This window comes from Carcharodon carcharias, chromosome 30, assembly GCF_017639515.1.
Source record: "Carcharodon carcharias isolate sCarCar2 chromosome 30, sCarCar2.pri, whole genome shotgun sequence".
Taxonomy (NCBI): domain Eukaryota; kingdom Metazoa; phylum Chordata; class Chondrichthyes; order Lamniformes; family Lamnidae; genus Carcharodon; species Carcharodon carcharias.
Window position 1 is genome coordinate 21,019,950 of NC_054496.1, and position 19,837 is coordinate 21,039,786.

Genomic DNA, 19,837 nt, shown 5'->3' on the forward strand with positions numbered 1-19,837 from the left:
GGGAGTGTGTCCTGGGTGTGGGAGGGGCAGGGGAGGGGGTGAGGTCTCAAATGCAGAGGGTGGGCATTCTGGGCCTGGTCCTTAAGGCCCACAGAGGTACGTCCACACTTAACATCCACTCGGCCTCTTTGGTTCCATCGCCCATGGGACTGGGGTAGGCTCTGAGGAGCTCCTAGTCCAAAGTGACCCCAATGTCCCTATTAAAAAGGGGCCTGTCTGGGCGGGGCAGGTGGGGGGTGTGGGTAGTTCCGGCTCTGATGGGTACATCAGCACCTTTGCAGTGTTTACATTCAAGCCTGAACAGCAAAGTACTTCGGCCTTGTGACTCAGTGGGTAGTGTCCCTACCTCCGAGCCAGAACGACTGTGTTCGAGATCCCACTTGTGCACTTAAAACCGTAAACGCTGGGGGTCTGGAATAAATAAACAGAAAATGCTGGGAAGAGAGAATGTTTTGCGTCTTTATGACTCTTCCTCAGAACTCCGAAGATGAGTCACACGGGCCCGAAACCTTTACTCTCTTTCCATCTCCACAGGTCCTGCCGGACCTGCTGAGATTTCCCAGCATTGTCTGTTTTTAACCCACCCCGTGTCTGGGTGGCCAAGGAAGGCGTGTTCTTAACATGGCCGAACAGGTTGTGCATCCGCCTGTAAATCCTTCCAACGTGAGTCCATGGCAGACGGTGACCGGGATTTTTCCGGACCCAGCCGGACTGGTGACGGGACCGGGAGAATCCCGGCAGCGCGTGGCTGCAGAAAAACCCTGCCCAGTGAGTGGGGCTGATTCTTGGTTATCTGCAGAAGCCAATGGGAAACCACTGAAGTACCTTGCCAAGCATGGATATGGACTAACCATGCTCACACCAATGCCCTTTCAGGTCATGGTACCTGAAGAGGGGGAGCCTGGGAGGGGGGGGGGGGCAGGTGCTTCAGACACCCAGCAGGCCCCTCTCAAAATGCATCGCCCTTGGTAACAGCGCTTAAGATCTGGTGACTCCATTTTGAGGCCTCCAACGTCAAAGGAAGGCAATTCAAAATGGAGCCCAACGTCCGGGACAATTTAATGTTTCAGGCTGTTTCTCCCTCTAGGCTGTGTGCGCGGCTATCGCTGGAATCCTTCATTACCTCTTCCTGGCGTGTTTCATGTGGATGCTTCTGGAAGGCATCCAGCTTTACCTGATGGTGGTCAAGGTCTTCCTGTCCCAGAGCCTCCAAGCGAAATACACCCACCCCGTCGCCTACGGCATTCCAGCTATAATCGTCATTATCTCGGCAGCTTCAAACCCGAGCGGATACGGCACCAGAGAATAGTGAGTGCGCCTGCCACCAGTTCACGTGACCTCTTTCTCTCCTTCTTGAGGGGGTTCCGACTCTGATGGGGGCGTGGCTTCCTGAGCACCACTGAACCGTAGAAAGGTTATGGTGCAGGAAGAGGCCATTCAGCCCATCGTGTCTGTGCCGGCTAAAAGGAGAAAAAAGAAACTAGCCGCTCACCAACTTTCCAGCACCTGGCCCATAGCCTTGCAGGTTCCAGCACTTCGGATGCAGATCCAAGTACCTTTTAAATGAGTTGAGCGTTTCAGCCTCAACCACCAACTTAGGCCGTGAATTCCAGTCGTCCACCATCCTCTGGGTGAAAAAAGTTTTTCCACATGTCCCCTCTAATCCTTCCACCAATCACCTTAAATCTATACCCCCTGGTAATTGACCCCTCAGCTAGGGAAAACAAGTCTTTCCTGTTTACGCTATCTCGGCCCATTATAATTTTGTACACCTTACTTAGGTCACCCCTCAGCCTCCTCTGTTCTAAGGAAAACAACCCCAGCCTATCCAATCTCTTCTCATAGCTGCAATCTTCAAGCCCTGGCAACATTCTTGTAAATCTTCTCTGCACTCTCTCTCCAGAGCAATTACGTCCTTCCTGTAATGTGGTGACCAGAACAGTACACAAAATTCCAGCTGTGGCCTAACCAGCGTTTTGTACAGTTCCAGCATTACATCCCTGCTTTTGTATTCAATACCTCGTTCAAGAAAGGAAAGCATTCCATATGCTTTCCTTACCATCTTATCCACCTGTCCTGCCACCTTCAAGGACCTGTGGACATGCACTCCCAAGGTCTCTCACTTCCTTGTCCCCTCTCAATAACTTCCTGTTTATTGAGTATTCCCTGGCTTTGTTTGCCCTCCCTTAATTCATTACCTCACACTTTTCCGGGTTGAATTCCATTGGCCACTTCTCCACCCATTCAACCAATCCACTGATACCATTCTGGAGACAATAGCTATCCTCTTCACTATCAAATACATGGCCAATTTTTGTGTCATCTGCAAATTTTCCCAATCATGCCTCCCACATTTAAGTCCAAATCATCAATATATACAATACACAGCAAGGGCCCCAACACTCAGCCCTGTTTTCCGTTCACAAAAACATCCATTGACCATATCCAGAAGGAAAAAGCAGTTTGGACCAGTACCCTTATTTCCCAGTCTTACAAGTGTTCCTATGTTAAGCTATACAAGACCAGAACGGACCGGAATTCTTATTTCCTAGTTCTTACTGTTTTTCCTTCTGGGTGTTGTTGAGATGAGGGGTAAATATTGGTTGAACGCTGGGAACTTTCCCCTGTTCATCTTCAAAGTAGGGCCACGGGTTATATCCACATGAGAGGACAGATGGACTATGGGTTTAAAATCTTACCTGAAAGAGGGCTCTCTGACAATGCATCACTCCTTCAGCGCTGCACTGGGGGTGGGGGTGGGTGGTGTCAGCCTGGGCTTTATGCTCAAGGTACTGCTGTGGGATTCAAACCCACAATCTTTCAGGCTGAGAGCATCAATGAGGACCCGGAGCAAATACTCCATCCCCATGGCTCATTAATGTTTGCTGTCTAAATCCTGGAGTTACAAATATGAATGTTCACAGCCACAGTGAAAGCCTTTTTACTGGGAGACAGTTCCACTCACCTCACCTTCAGTTACTGCCAATTGTACATGTGGTCTAGATAGGGCTGCCAACTCCAGTCAGAGACAATCCTGGAGGTTTTATCACATGACCTCCTGCCATTGGTCACTCAGTCTGTCCATCCTAACTTTGCCCCCCCCCCCTCCATGCCGAATGGATAGAAAGCCGAGCCTCAGTTACCTGATTGGATGACATTCAGCTGTCGAATCAAGCTGCTTTTCTCCTGTCCCCAATATTTTTAAAACTGATTGTGTCCAAATGAAAGAGAGGCATCATTTTCCTTGCTGATTTTCTTCATTACAATTCATTATTCATTACTACATTTATCATTCTTTAATTCTTGGAAACTCCAGGCCAATTATTGGAGGGTTGGCATGTTAGACGTGGGAGGGTAGAATGAAGGATGCTGTGGCCTGTGGGACTGGTCGAAAGGGAGGGAGAAGACAAGGCTAAGGGGAAGTGTCGTCTATTCCAATGTGTTATAACGGAGGTTGCCTTCCCTCACAGTTGCTGGCTGTCTATGGATAAAGGCTTTCGATGGAGCTTTGTGGGCCCTCTGTGTGTCATCTGCTCGGTAAGTGATGTTAGCCAGTAAGCTACACCCATCCAAACCATGACAACTCTGTCTCTGCGAGGCCAAGAGTCAGGTCACCAGTTTGTGACAACTTCAGCAACAACAGATTGCATTGATGTAGCGCCTCCTGAATGCAATGAAATTTTCCATTGATACTGAGCTAAAGGAGGGGATAATAATGATTTTGGTTATGCGTGGAGATGAGTTTTAAGGAAGGTCTGAGAGGAGGAGACAAATGAAGAGAGGCACCGGGGGAATTCTAGAGCACAGCTAAAGGCACAGCCTTCATGGCTAGGCCAGCATTTATTGCCCATCCCTAAATGCCCCTCTGGGCAGTTAAGAGTCAGCCACGTTGCTGTGAGTCTGGAGTCACATTTCCTTCCCTAAAGGACATGAGTGAATCAGATGGTTTTTTATGACAATCAGCAATGGTTTCATGGTCACCATCACACTTTTAATTCCAGAGTTTTTTTTTACTGAATTTGACCATCTGCTGTGGTGGGATTGGAACCCAAAGTCCCAGAGCATTACCCTGGGTCTCTGGAATGATTATATCATCCCATATCATCTCATCCCATCCCATATCATCCCATCCCATCCCATATCATCCCATCCCATCCCATATCATCCCATCCCATCCCATATCATCCCATCCCATCCCATCCATCCCTCCCCCTCCTCCTCCTCCTCGACAAAGGAAATCAGGGATCTGCACAAAAGGCCAGAATTGAAGGTGTAGAGATCCCAGAGGTTTGCAGGGTTGCAAGAGATTCCAGAGATAGGGAGGGGCCAAGACCTTGGAAGGGTCTGAAAGCAAGGGTGAGAATTTTCAAACTGAAGCATTGCAGGACGAGCAGTCAGTGTAATCCAGTGACTGCAGTAGCAGTGGGCGAATGGGAGTTGGCATGAGTTAGCATACAGGCAGCAGAGTTTGGGATGACCTCAAGTTTACAGAGGGTAGAATATCAGAGGCCAGACGGAAGAACATTGAGCTGGTTAAGCCTTGGGGTAACAAAGGCATAGATGAGGACTTCAGCAGCTGACAAGCTGAGGCAGGGATGGAGCTGGGACGATAGGTGGAAGGACGAGGATGGCACAGTGAGCTCATTTGGTGAAGAGCTAAGCTGTACAAACTAAGAAGGCCCATCGTATGATGCCTGGCCTGTGTTGTTCCACACCATGTTGACCACAGAGGCCTACTGGCCGGTAACCCAGCAAAGACTCGAGGAGACGTCAAACCCTCACTTGGATTACGTGAGGGAAATGCTGCCGATTCCTTCCGTTCCCCAGATTTTGGATATTCCTTGTTCCTTGAAGCACTTACATCTCTCACCTACCCGCTTTCCCCGTGGGGAAAAGAGTTAAGTCAGGCCGTATGTGTCAACACTGCAGAAACAGGAGGAGGCCATTCAGCCCCCCTTGGAGCCTATTCCATCTCTTAGTGAGATCACGACCAATCAGGAACCTTAATTCCATCCACCTGTCTTGACTCCATATTCCCTTGTCCAGCTAAAAACCTGTAAGTCTCAGATTTTAAAATGATTAACTGAGCTGGCATCTGCTGCTTTTGTGTGTGTGTGAGAGAGAGAGAGAGAGAGAGAGAGTTCCACCCCTTGCATGAAGAATTCTTTCCTAGTTTCTCTCCCAAAAGCCACCCCATCCCTCTTCCAAACAGGCTCGAGCACATGCAGCTTGGGTGGGATTTACAGAACACAGTCTTTATGAAGATTGACACACTCCTCACTCAGGGAAGATCGAGCAATTCAGGGAATGAGAGTGCTGCACTCACCCTTCCCACCACTTACAGGGAACTTGCGGGCACAGTTGCTCGCCGGGGGCACCTTGTGGCACGGAGCCGGTATTGCAGCATCGCAGCCCCAATAAAACACGACGATCAGAAACAGGCAAAGGAGACAGGAAGGGCGGGTCAATCACTTCCTCACGAGAGTAGGCCCAGGTTCCTCAGCGTCCCAGAGGGTGACGTTTGCTGGTGATGTTAATGGGGAGAAGAAGGCCTGGTGGTGATGTCACTGGACTAGTGATCCAAAGGCCCAAGCTAATGCACAGGAGACATGGGTTCAAATCCCACCAGGGTGTCTGGTGGAATTTAAATTCAATTAGTAAGTCTGGGATGGATTTTGGTGGCCATGAAGTGACCATCAATTGTCATAAAGGCCCATCTGTTCACTAATGCCCTTTAGGGAAGGAAATCTGCTGTCCTTGCCTGCCCTAGCCTGCCCTACATGTGACTCCAGACTCTTAACTGCGCTCTGAAATGGCCTAGTGAGCCACTCGGTTCAAGGGCAATTAGGGATGGGCAACAAATGCTGGCCTTGCCAGCGATGCCGACATCCCAATAAAGAAAAAAAATCTTCTGTCAAAACTGTCTTAGCAATGGACATTCGCAACTTACAAACCAGCCTCAGCTGACTCACCCAGCACGGTACTGAGGGAGTGCTGCACTTTCACAAGCACTGACTTTAGGATGAAACATTAGACCGAGACCCCATCTGCCCCCTCAGGTGGACGTAAAAGGTCCCGTTGGAATAAATTCTTGGTGTCCTGAACCAATGTTTTATCCCTCAAACAACACTAGAAAGAAGATGCTGTTGGGGGGAGCTTGCTGTGTGCAAATTGGCTGCTGTGTTTCCTACATTATAACAATGAGTAGGTCTCAAAATCACTGAGTTGGCTGCGATGTCTTTTAAGATGCCCTGTGGTTGTGAAAGGCGCAGTGAAAATGTCAGATCAGGTTAATTCTCCGGAGAGAGACTTAAGCACGTAATCGGCTGCCTCAGAAGTGAGAGTGATAATACTGTACCACGTTTAACATCATGTGTATATGCTCACACACTAACTCACTCACACACAGATCACAATAACAGAGCTCTAACAATTACCTCTTCACAATCTACAGGTAAACTTTTTCTTCCTCGTTCTGACGTTATGGAAACTGGTCCAGAAATTTTATACCATCAGTCCAGATCTATCATATCTTCAAAGGGTCAGGTATTGGATTTATTCAACATTGCCATATTGTTCATTTAACCAGGAGCCGTCATGGAGACTTCAGTACCTTTCGAGGTTTAGAGAATATCGTTCCAAGCTACCTTGTTCCCGCCAAATTCAGTCCAAAGATGCCTCAGCCCGATTGTGACTAGAGGACTCCAGCAGATGAGTTTGCCTCAAGTGGTCCCTGACCAAATGAGAGACAATTGTGGGAATCCCAATAAACCATTGATAGGATTAAGGGGTCTGATGATAGTGGATAAAGGGATTGGTTCCCCATTTGGTGGGCTCACTTTGAGTACAAAGGATCCCATATAGCTACAGAGGAGGGAGGCCATTCAGCCTATATAGGACCCATCTGTTGTGGCATTCAGCAGTTCCTTCAATGGTTCCAGGGTGTAATGGCCTCTGAATGCCACCCAGGGGTTTATCGAATATATTCATCAGTCATTGTGAGAAAAGCCAATTACCGCATAATAATGACTGGGTAGAAATTGTGTCCGATAGTTTAATCATGTGTGCCCTCCTACGTTGCATAATACAGGGAAAATCTCAATGAGGAATCATCAGATCAGCTTTCAATGCTGCTCCAGTTAAATTCATGGGTCCTAAACTCAAAAAAACGTGACATGAATGACGATTGGATGTTTCGCAGATAAACTAGATACACATTTCCCTCAGTAACCATCCACTGTACCCCATCCAACTCCCCACCCTCACACACACACACACTGTACCCCACCCAACTCCCCAACCTCTCACGCACACAGTACCCCACCCAACTCCCCACTCTCTCACACACACTGTCCCCCATCCAACTCCCCACCCTCACACACACACACTGTTCCCCATCCAACTCCCCACCCTCACACACACACACTGTACCCCATCCAACTCCCCACCCTCTCACACACACACTGTACCCCATCCAACTCCCCACCCTCTCACACACACACTGTACCCCATCCAACTCCCCACCCTCTCACACACACACTGTACCCCATCCAACTCCCCACCCTCTCACACACACACTGTACTCCATCCAACTCCCCACCCTCACACACACTGTTCCCGATCCAACTCCCCACCCTCTCTCACACACACTGTACCCCATCCAACTCCCCACCCTCTCACACACACACTGTACTCCATCCAACTCCCCACCCTCACACACACACACTGTACCCCATCCAACTCCCCACCCTCACACACACACTGTACCCCATCCAACTCCCCACCCTCACACACACTGTACCCCATCCAACTACCCACCCTCTCACACACACACTGTACCCCATCCAACTCCCCACCCTCACACACACTGTACCCCATCCAACTCCCCACCCTCTCACACACACACTGCACCCCATCTAACTCCCCACCCTCTCACACACACACTGTACCCCATCCAACTCCCCACCCTCTCACACACACACTGTACCCCATCCAACTCCCCACCCGCTCACACACACACACTGTACCCCATTCAACTCCCCACCCTCTCACACACACACTGTACCCCATCCAACTCCCCACCCTCTCACACACACTGTACCCCATCCAACTACCCACCCTCTCACACACACACTGTACCCCATCTAACTCCCCACACTCTCACACACACTGTACCCCATCCAACTACCCACCCTCTCACACACACTGTACCCCATCCAACTCCCCACACTCTCATACACACTGTACCCCATCCAACTCCCCACCCTCTCACACACACTGTACCCCATCCAACACCCCACTCTCTCACACACACTGTATCCCATCCAACTCCCCACCCTCACACACAGTGTACCCCATCCAACTCCCCACTCTCTCACACACACTGTACCCCATCCAACTCCCCACCCTCACACGCACTGTACCCCATCCAACACCCCACCCTCTCACACACACTGTACCCCATCCAATTCCCCACTCTCTCACACACACTGTACCCCATCCAACTCCCAACACTCTCTCACACACACTGTACCCCATCCAACTCCCCACCCGCTCACACACACACTGTACTCCGTCCATCTCCCCACACTTTCACACACACACTGTACCCCATCCAACTCCCCACCCTCTCACACACACACTGTACCCCATCCAACACCCCACCCTCTCACACACACACTGTACCCCATCCATCTCCCCACCCTCACACACACACTGTACCCCATCTAACTCCCCACCCTCTAACACACACTGTACCCCATCCAACTCCCCACCCTCTCACACACACACTGTACCCCATCCAACTCCCCACCCCCTCACACACACTGTACCCCATCCAACTCCCCACCCTCTCTCACACACACTGGACCCCATCCAACTCCCCACCCTCTAACACACACTGTACCCCATCCAACTCCCCACCCTCTCACACACACACTGTACCCCATCCAACTCCCCACCCTCTCACACACACACTGCGCCCCATCCAACTCCCCACCCTCACACACACACACTGTACCCCATCCAACACCCCACACTCTCACACACACTGTACCCCATCCAACTCCCCACCCCCTCACACACACTGTACCCCATCCAACTCCCCACCCTCTCTCACACACACTGTACCCCATCCAACTCCCCACCCTCACACACACACTGTACCCCATCCAACTCCCCACCCTCTCTCACACACTGTACCCCATCCAACTCCCCACCCTCTCACACACACACTGTACCCCATCCAACTCCCCACCCTCTCACACACACTGTACCCCATCCAACTCCCCACCCTCTCACACACACACTGTACCCCATCCAACTCCCCACCCTCACACACACACACTGTACCCCATCTAACTCCCCACCCTCTAACACACACTGTACCCCATCCAACTCCCCAGCATCTCACACACACACTGTACCCCATCTAACTCCCCACCCTCTAACACACACTGTACCCCATCCAACTCCCCACCCTCTCACACACACACTGTACCCCATCCAACTCCCCACCCTCACACGCACTGTACCCCATCCAATTACCCACCCTCACACACACACACTGTACCCCATCCAACTCCCCACCCCCTCACACACACACTGTACTCCATCCAACTCCCCACCATCTCACACACTGTACCCCATCCAACTCCCCACCCTCTCACACACACACTGTACCCCATACAACTCCCCACCCTCTCACACACACTGTACCCCATCCAACTCCCCACCCTCTCACACACACTGTACCCCATCCAACTCCACACGCTCTCACACACACACTGTATCCCATCCAACTCCCCACCCTCTCACACACACACTGTACCCCATGCAACTCCCCACCCTCTCACACACACTGTACCCCATCCAACTCCCCACCCTCTCACACACACATTGTACCCCATGCAACTCCCCACCCTCACACACACACATTGTACCCCATCCAACTCCCCACCCTCTCACACATACTGTACCCCATCCAACTCCCCACCCTCTCACACACACACTGTACCCCATCCAACTCCCCACCCTCACACACACACACTGTACCCCATCCAACTCCCCACCCTCTCACACACACTGTACCCCATCCAACTCCCCACCCTCTCACATACACACTGTACCCCATCCAACTCCCCACCCACTCTCACACACACTGTACACCATCCAACTCCCGACACTCTCTCACACACACTGTACCCCATCCAACTCCCCACCCTCACACACACACTGTACCCCATCCAACTCCCCACACTCACGCACACACTGTACCCCATCCAACTCCCCACCCTCTCACACACACACTGTACCCCATCCAACTCCCCACCCTCTCTCACACACACTGTACCCCATCCAAGTACCCACCCTCTCACACACACTGTACCCCATCCAACTCCCCACCCTCTCACACACACTGTACCGCATCCAACTCCCCACCCGCACACACACACACACTGTACCCCATCCAACTCCCCACCCTCTCACACACACACTGTACCCCATCCAACTCCCGACCCTCTCACACACACAGTACCCCATCCAAGTACCCACCCTCTCACACACACACTGTACCCCATCCAACTCCCCACCCTCTCTCACACACACTGTACTCCATCCAACTCCCCACCCTCTCACACACACACTGTACCCCATCCAACTCCCCACCCTCTCACACACACACTGTACCCCATCCAACACCCCACCCTCTCACACACTGTAACCCATCCAACTCCCCACCCACTCTCACACACAATGTAACCCATCCAACTCCCCACCCTCTCACACACAATGTAACCCATCCAACTCTCCACCCTCTCACGCACACAGTACCCCACCCAACTCCCCACTCTCTCACACACACTGTCCCCCATCCAACTCCCCACCCTCACACACACACACTGTTCCCCATCCAACTCCCCACCCTCTCACACACACTGTACCCCATCCAACTCCCCACCCTCTCACACACACACTGTACCCCATCCAACTCCCCACCCTCTCACACACACACTATACCCCATCCAACTCCCCACCCTCTCACACACACACTGTACCCCATCCAACTCCCCACCCTCTCACACACACACTGTACTCCATCCAACTCCCCACTCTCACACACACACACTGTACCCCATCCAACTCCCCACCCTCACACACACTGTACCCCATCCAACTCCCCACCCTCTCACACACACACTGCACCCCATCTAACTCCCCACCCTCTCACACACACTCTGTACCCCATCCAACTCCCCACCCTCTCACACACACATTGTACCCCATCCAACTCCCCACACACTCTCACACACACTGTACCCCATCCAACTCCCCACCCTCTCTCACACACACTGTACCCCATCCAACTCCCCACCCTCACACACACACTGTACCCCATCCAACCCCCCACACTCACGCACACACTGTACCCCATCCAACTCCCCACCCTCTCACACACACACTGTACCCCATCCAACTCCCCACCCTCTCTCACACACACTGTACCCCATCCAAGTACCCACCCTCTCACACACACTGTACCCCATCCAACTCCCCACCCTCTCACACACACTGTACCGCATCCAACTCCCCACCCGCACACACACACACACTGTACCCCATCCAACTCCCCACCCTCTCACACACACACTGTACCCCATCCAACTCCCCACCCTCACACACACACAGTACCCCATCCAAGTACCCACCCTCTCACACACACACTGTACCCCATCCAACTCCCCACCCTCTCTCACACACACTGTACTCCATCCAACTCCCCACCCTCTCACATACACACTGTACCCCATCCAACACCCCACCCTCTCACACACTGTAACCCATCCAACTCCCCACCCACTCTCACACACAATGTAACCCATCCAACTCCCCACCCTCTCACGCACACTGTCCCCCATCCAACTCCCCACCCTCACACACACACACTGTTCCCCATCCAACTCCCCACCCTCACACACACACACTGTACCCCATCCAACTCCCCACCCTCTCACACACACACTGTACCCCATCCAACTCCCCACCCTCTCACACACACACTGTACCCCATCCAACTCCCCACCCTCTCACACACACACTGTACCCCATCCAACTCCCCACCCTCTCACACACACACTGTACTCCATCCAACTCCCCACCCTCACACACACTGTTCCCCATCCAACTCCCCACCCTCTCACACACACACTGTACTCCATCCAACTCCCCACTCTCACACACACACACTGTACCCCATCCAACTCCCCACCCTCTCACACACACACTGCACCCCATCCAACTCCCCACCCTCACACACACTGTACCCCATCCAACTCCCCACCCTCTCACACACACACTGCACCCCATCTAACTCCCCACCCTCTCACACACACTCTGTACCCCATCCAACTCCCCACCCTCTCACACACACACTGTACCCCATCCAACTCCCCACCCTCTCACACACACACACTGCACCCCATCCAAATCCCCACCCTCACACACACACACACTGTACCCCATCCAGCTCCCCACACACTCTCACACACACTGTACCCCATCCAACTCCCCACCCTCTATCACACACACTGTACCCCATCCAACTACCCACCCTCACACACACATTGTACCCCATCCAACTCCCCACCCTCACGCACACACTGTACCCCATCCAACTCCCCACCCGCTCACACACACACACTGTACCCCATCCAACTCCCCACCCTCTCACACACACACTGTAACCCATCCAACTCCCCACCCTCTCACACACACTGTACCCCATCCAACTACCCACCCTCTCACACACACACTGTACCCCATCCAACTCCCCACACTCTCACACACACTGTACCCCATCCAACTACCCACCCTCTCACACACACACTGTACCCCATCCAACTCCCCACACTCTCATACACACTGTACCCCATCCAACTCCCCACCCTCTCACACACACTGTACCCCATCCAACACCCCACTCTCTCACACACACTGTATCCCATCCAACTCCCCACCCTCACACACACTGTACCCCATCCAACTCCCCACTCTCTCACACACACTGTACTCCATCCAACTCCCCACCCTCACACGCACTGTACCCCATCCAACACCCCACCCTCTCACACACACTGTACCCGATCCAATTCCCCACTCTCTCACACACACTGTACCCCATCCAACTCCCCACCCTCTCTCACACGCTGTACCCCATCCAACTCCACACCCTCTCTCACACACTGTATCCCATCCAACTCCCCACCCTCACACACACTGTACCCCATCCAACTCCCCACTCTCTCACACACACTGTACCCCATCCAACTCCCCACCCTCTCTCACACACACTGTACTCCATCCAACTCCCCACCCTCTCACACACACACTGTACCCCATCCAACTCCCCACCCTCTCACACACACACTGTACCCCATCCAACACCCCACCCTCTCACACACTGTAACCCATCCAACTCCCCACCCACTCTCACACACAATGTAACCCATCCAACTCCCCACCCTCTCACACACAATGTAACCCATCCAACTCTCCACCCTCTCACGCACACAGTACCCCACCCAACTCCCCACTCTCTCACACACACTGTCCCCCATCCAACTCCCCACCCTCACACACACACACTGTTCCCCATCCAACTCCCCACCCTCTCACACACACTGTACCCCATCCAACTCCCCACCCTCTCACACACACACTGTACCCCATCCAACTCCCCACCCTCTCACACACACACTGTACCCCATCCAACTCCCCACCCTCTCACACACACACTGTACCCCATCCAACTCCCCACCCTCTCACACACACACTGTACTCCATCCAACTCCCCACTCTCACACACACACACTGTACCCCATCCAACTCCCCACCCTCACACACACTGTAACCCATCCAACTCCCCACCCTCTCACACACACACTGCACCCCATCTAACTCTCCACCCTCTCACACACACTCTGTACCCCATCCAACTCCCCACCCTCTCACACACACATTGTACCCCATCCAACTCCCCACACACTCTCACACACACTGTACCCCATCCAACTCCCCACCCTCTCTCACACACACTGTACCCCATCCAACTCCCCACCCTCACACACACACTGTACCCCATCCAACCCCCACACTCACGCACACACTGTACCCCATCCAACTCCCCACCCTCTCACACACACACTGTACCCCATCCAACTCCCCACCCTCTCTCACACACACTGTACCCCATCCAACTACCCACCCTCTCACACACACTGTACCCCATCCAACTCCCCACCCTCTCACACACACTGTACCGCATCCAACTCCCCACCCGCACACACACACACTGTACCCCATCCAACTCCCCACCCTCTCACACACACACTGTACCCCAACCAACTCCCCACCCTCACACACACACAGTACCCCATCCAAGTACCCACCCTCTCACACACACACTGTACCCCATCCAACTCCCCACCCTCTCTCACACACACTGTACTCCATCCAACTCCCCACCCTCTCACACACACACTGTACCCCATCCAACACCCCACCCTCTCACACACTGTAACCCATCCAACTCCCCACCCACTCTCACACACAATGTAACCCATCCAACTCCCCACCCTCTCACGCACACTGTCCCCCATCCAACTCCCCACCCTCACACACACACACTGTTCCCCATCCAACTCCCCACCCTCACACACACACACTGTACCCCATCCAACTCCCCACACCCTCTCACACACACACTGTACCCCATCCAACTCCCCACCCTCTCACACACACACTGTACCCCATCCAACTGCCCACCCTCTCACACACACACTGTACCCCATCCAACTCCCCACCCTCTCACACACACACTGTACTCCATCCAACTCCCCACCCTCACACACACTGTACCCCATCCAACTCCCCACCCTCTCACACACACACTGTACCCCATCCAACTCCCCACTTTCACACACACACACTGTACCCCATCCAACTCCCCACCCTCTCACACACACACTGTACCCCATCCAACTCCCCACACTCACACACACTTTACCCCATCCAACTCCCCACAATCTCCCACACACACTGTACCCCATCCAACTCCCCACCCTCTCACACACACACTGTACCCCATCCAACTCCCCACCCTCTCACACAAACACTGTACCCCATCCAACTCCCCACCCTCTCACACACACACTGTACCCCATCCAACTCCCCACCCTCTCACACACACACTGTACCCCATCCAGCTCCCCACCCTCTCACACACACTGTACCCCATCCAACTCCCCACCCTCTCACACACACTGTACCCCATCCAACTCCCCACCCCTCACACACACACTGTACCCCATCCAACTCCCCACCCCTCACACACACACTGTACCCCATCCAACTCCCCACCCGCTCACACACACACACTGTACCCCATCCAACTCCCCACCCTCTCACACACACACTGTAACCCATCCAACTCCCCACCCTCTCACACACACTGTACCCCATCCAACTACCCACCCTCTCACACACACACTGTACCCAATCCAACTCCCCACACTCTCACACACACTGTACCCCATCCAACTACCCACCCTCTCACACACACACTGTACCCCATCCAACTCCCCAACCTCTCTCATACACACTGTACCCCATCCAACTCCCCACCCTCTCACACACATTGTACCCCATCCAACACCCCACTCTCTCACACACACTGTATCCCATCCAACTCCCCACCCTCACACACACTGTACCCCATCCAACTCCCCACTCTCTCACACACACTGTACTCCATCCAACTCCCCACCCTCACACGCACTGTACCCCATCCAACACCCCACCCTCTCACACACACTGTACCCCATCCAACTCCCCACCCTCTCTCACACACTGTACCCGATCCAACTCCCCACTCTCTCACACACACTGTACCCCATCCAACTCCCCACCCTCTCACACACACTGTACCCCATCCAACTCCCCACCCTCTCTCACACACTGTACCCCATCCAACTCCCCACCCTCACACACACTGTACCCCATCCAACTCCCCACTCTCTCACACACACTGTACCCCATCCAACTCCCCACCCTCACACGCACTGTACCCCATCCAACACCCCACCCTCTCACACACACACTGTACCCCATCCAACTCCCCACCCTCTCACACACACTGTACCCCATCCAACTCCCCACCTCTCACACACACACTGTACCCCATCCAACTCCCCACCCTCTCACACACACACTGTACCCCATCCAACTCCCCACCCTCTCACACACACACTGTACCCCATCCATCTCCCCACCCTCTCACACACACACTGTACCCCATCCAACTCCCCACCCTCTCACACACACACTGTACCCCATCCAACTCCCCACCCTCTCACACACACACTGTACCCCATCCAACTCCCCACCCTCTCACACACACACTGTACTCCATCCAACTCCCCACCCTCACACACACTGTACCCCATCCAACTCCCCACCCTCTCACACACACTGTACCCCATCCAACTCCCCACCCTCTCACACACACTGTACCCCATCCAACTCCCCACCCTCTCACACACACACACTGTACCCCATCCAACTCCACACCCTCACACACACACTGTACCCCATCCAACTCCCCACCCTCTCACACACACACTGTACCCCATCCAACTCCACACCCTCACACACACACTGTACCCCATCCAACTCCCCACCCTCTCACACACACTGTACCCCATCCAACTCCCCACCCTCTCACACACACACTGTACCCCATCCAACTCCCCACCCTCTCACACACACACTGTACCCCATCCAACTCCCCACCCTCTCACACACACACTGTACCCCATCCAACTCCCCACCCTCTCACACACACACTGTACCCCATCCAACTCCCCACCCTCTCACACACACTGTACCCCATCCAACTCCCCACCCTCTCACACACACTGTACCCCATCCAACTCCCCACCCTCACACACACACTGTACCCCATCCAACTCCCCACCACCTCACACACACACTGTACCCCATCCAACTCCCCACCCTCTCACACACACACTGTACCCCATCCAACTCCCCACCCTCTGACACACACACTGTACCCCATCCAACTCCCCACCCTCTCACACACACTGTACCCCATCCAACTCCCCACCCTCTCACACACACTGTACCCCATCCAACTCCCCACCCTCTCACACACACTGTACCCCATCCAACTCCCCACCCTCTCACACACACACTGTACCCCATCCAACTCCCCACACTCTCACACACACTGTACCCCATCCAACTCCCCACCCTCTCACACACACTGTACCCCATCCAACTCCCCACCATCTCACACACACACTGTACCCATCCAACTCCCCACCCTCTCACACACACACTGTACCCCATCCAACTCCCCACCCTCTCACACACACTGTACCCCATCCAACTCCCCACCCTCACACACACACTGTACCCCATCCAACTCCCCACCCTCTCACACACACTGTACCCCATCCAACTCCCCACCCTCTCTCACACACTGTACCCCATCCAACTCCCCACCCTCTCACACACACTGTACCCCATCCAACTCCCCACCCTCTCACACACACTGTACCCCATCCAACTCCCCACCCTCTCACACACACACTGTACCCCATCCAACTCCCCACCCTCTCACACACACACTGTACCCCATCCAACTCCCCACCCTCTCACACACACACTGTACCCCATCCAACTCCCCACCCTCTCACACACACTGTACCCCATCCAACTCCCCACCCGCTCACACACACACACTGGACCCCATCCAACTCCCCACCCACTCACACGCACACTGTACCCCATCCAACTCCCCACCCTCTCACACACACTGTACCCCATCCAACACCCCACCCTCTCACACACACACTGTACCCCATCCAACTCCCCACCCTCTCACACACACTGTACCCCATCCAACTACCCACCCTCTCACACACACACACTGTACCCCATCCAACTCCCCACCCTCACACACACACACTGTACCCCATCCAACTCCCCTCCCTCACACACACTGTACCCCATCCAACTCCCCACCCTCACACACACACACTGTACCCCATCCAACTCCCCACCCTCTCACACACACACTGTACCCCATCAAACTCCCGTCCCTCTCACACACACACTGTACCCCATCCAACTCCCCACCCTCTCACACACACTGTACCCCATCCAACTCCACACACTCTCACACACACAGTGTACCCCATCCAACTCCCCACCCTCTCACACACACACTGTACCCCATCCAACTCCCCACCCGCTCACACACACACTGTACCCCATCCAACTCCCCACTCTCTCACACACACACTGTACCCCATCCAACTCCCCACCCTCACACACACACTGTACCCCATCCAACTCCCCACCCTCTCTCACACACACTGTACCCCATCCAACTCCCCATCCTCACACACAAACACACTGTACCCCATCCAACTCCCGACCCTCTCTCACACACACTGTACCCATCCAACTCCCCACCCTCTCACACACACACTGTACCCCATCCAACTCCCCACCCTCTCACACACACACGGTACCCCATCCAACTCCGCACCCTCTCACACACTCACTGTACCCCATCCAACTCCCCACCCTCACACACACACTGTACCCCATCCAACTCCCCACCCTCTCTCACACACACTGTACCCCATCCAACTCCCCACCCTCTCACACACACTGTACCCCATCCAACTCCCCACCCTCACACACACACTATACCCCATCCAACTCCCCACCCGCTCACACACACACACTATACCCCTTCCAACTCCCCACCCTCTCACACACAAACTGTACCCCATCCAACTCCCCGCCCGCTCACACACACATTGTACCCCATCCAACTACCCACCCTCACACACACACTGTACCCCATCTAACTCCCCACCCTCTCACACACACTGTACCCCATCCAACTCCCCACCCGCTCACACACACATTGTACCCCATCCAACTCCCCACCCTCACACACACACTGTACCCCATCCAACTCCCCACCCTCACACACACACAGTGTACCCCATCCAACTCCCCACCCTCTCACACACACACTGTACCCCATCCAACTCCCCACCCTCTCACACACACACTGTACCCCATCCAACTCCCCACACTCTCACACACACACTGTACCACATCCAACTCCCCACCCTCTCACACACACACTGTACCCCATCCAACTCCCCACCCTCTCACACACACACTGTACCCCATCCAACTCCCCACCCTCTCACACACACTGTACCCCATCCAACTCCACCCCCTCTCACACACACACTGTACCCCATCCAACTCCCCACCCTCTCACACACACTGTACCCCATCCAACTCCCCACCCTCACACACACACTGTACCCCATCCAACTCTCCACCCTCTCACACACACACTGTACCCCATCCAACTCCCCACCCTCTCACACACACTGTACCCCATCCAACTCCCCACCCTCTCACACACCCACTGTACCCCATCCAACTCCCCACCCTCTCACACACACTGTACCCCATCCAACTCCCCACCCACTCACACACACACTGTACCCCATCCAACTCCCCACCCTCTCACACACACACTGTACCCCATCCAACACCCCACCCTCTCACACACACACTGTACCCCATCCAACTACCCACCCTCTCACACACACACACTGTACCCCATCCAACTCCCCACCCTCACACACACACACTGTACCCCATCCAACTCCCCACCCTCACACACACTGTACCCCATCCAACTCCCCACCCTCACACA

At 54.0% G+C, this 19,837-nt stretch overlaps 1 protein-coding gene across 1 annotated transcript in view; it reads left to right on the forward strand.

Moving 5' to 3' along the window:
* LOC121271285 (adhesion G protein-coupled receptor E3-like) overlaps positions 1 to 19,837 on the forward strand; it is an 87,157-nt gene that overhangs the window by 55,969 nt on the left and 11,351 nt on the right. Inside the window, exons 11-13 of the mRNA XM_041177160.1 lie at positions 1,088 to 1,308; positions 3,471 to 3,537; positions 6,455 to 6,546. Of these exons, the coding sequence (XP_041033094.1) occupies positions 1,088 to 1,308; positions 3,471 to 3,537; positions 6,455 to 6,546 (380 nt within the window). The remainder of the gene's footprint in view (positions 1 to 1,087; positions 1,309 to 3,470; positions 3,538 to 6,454; positions 6,547 to 19,837) is intronic.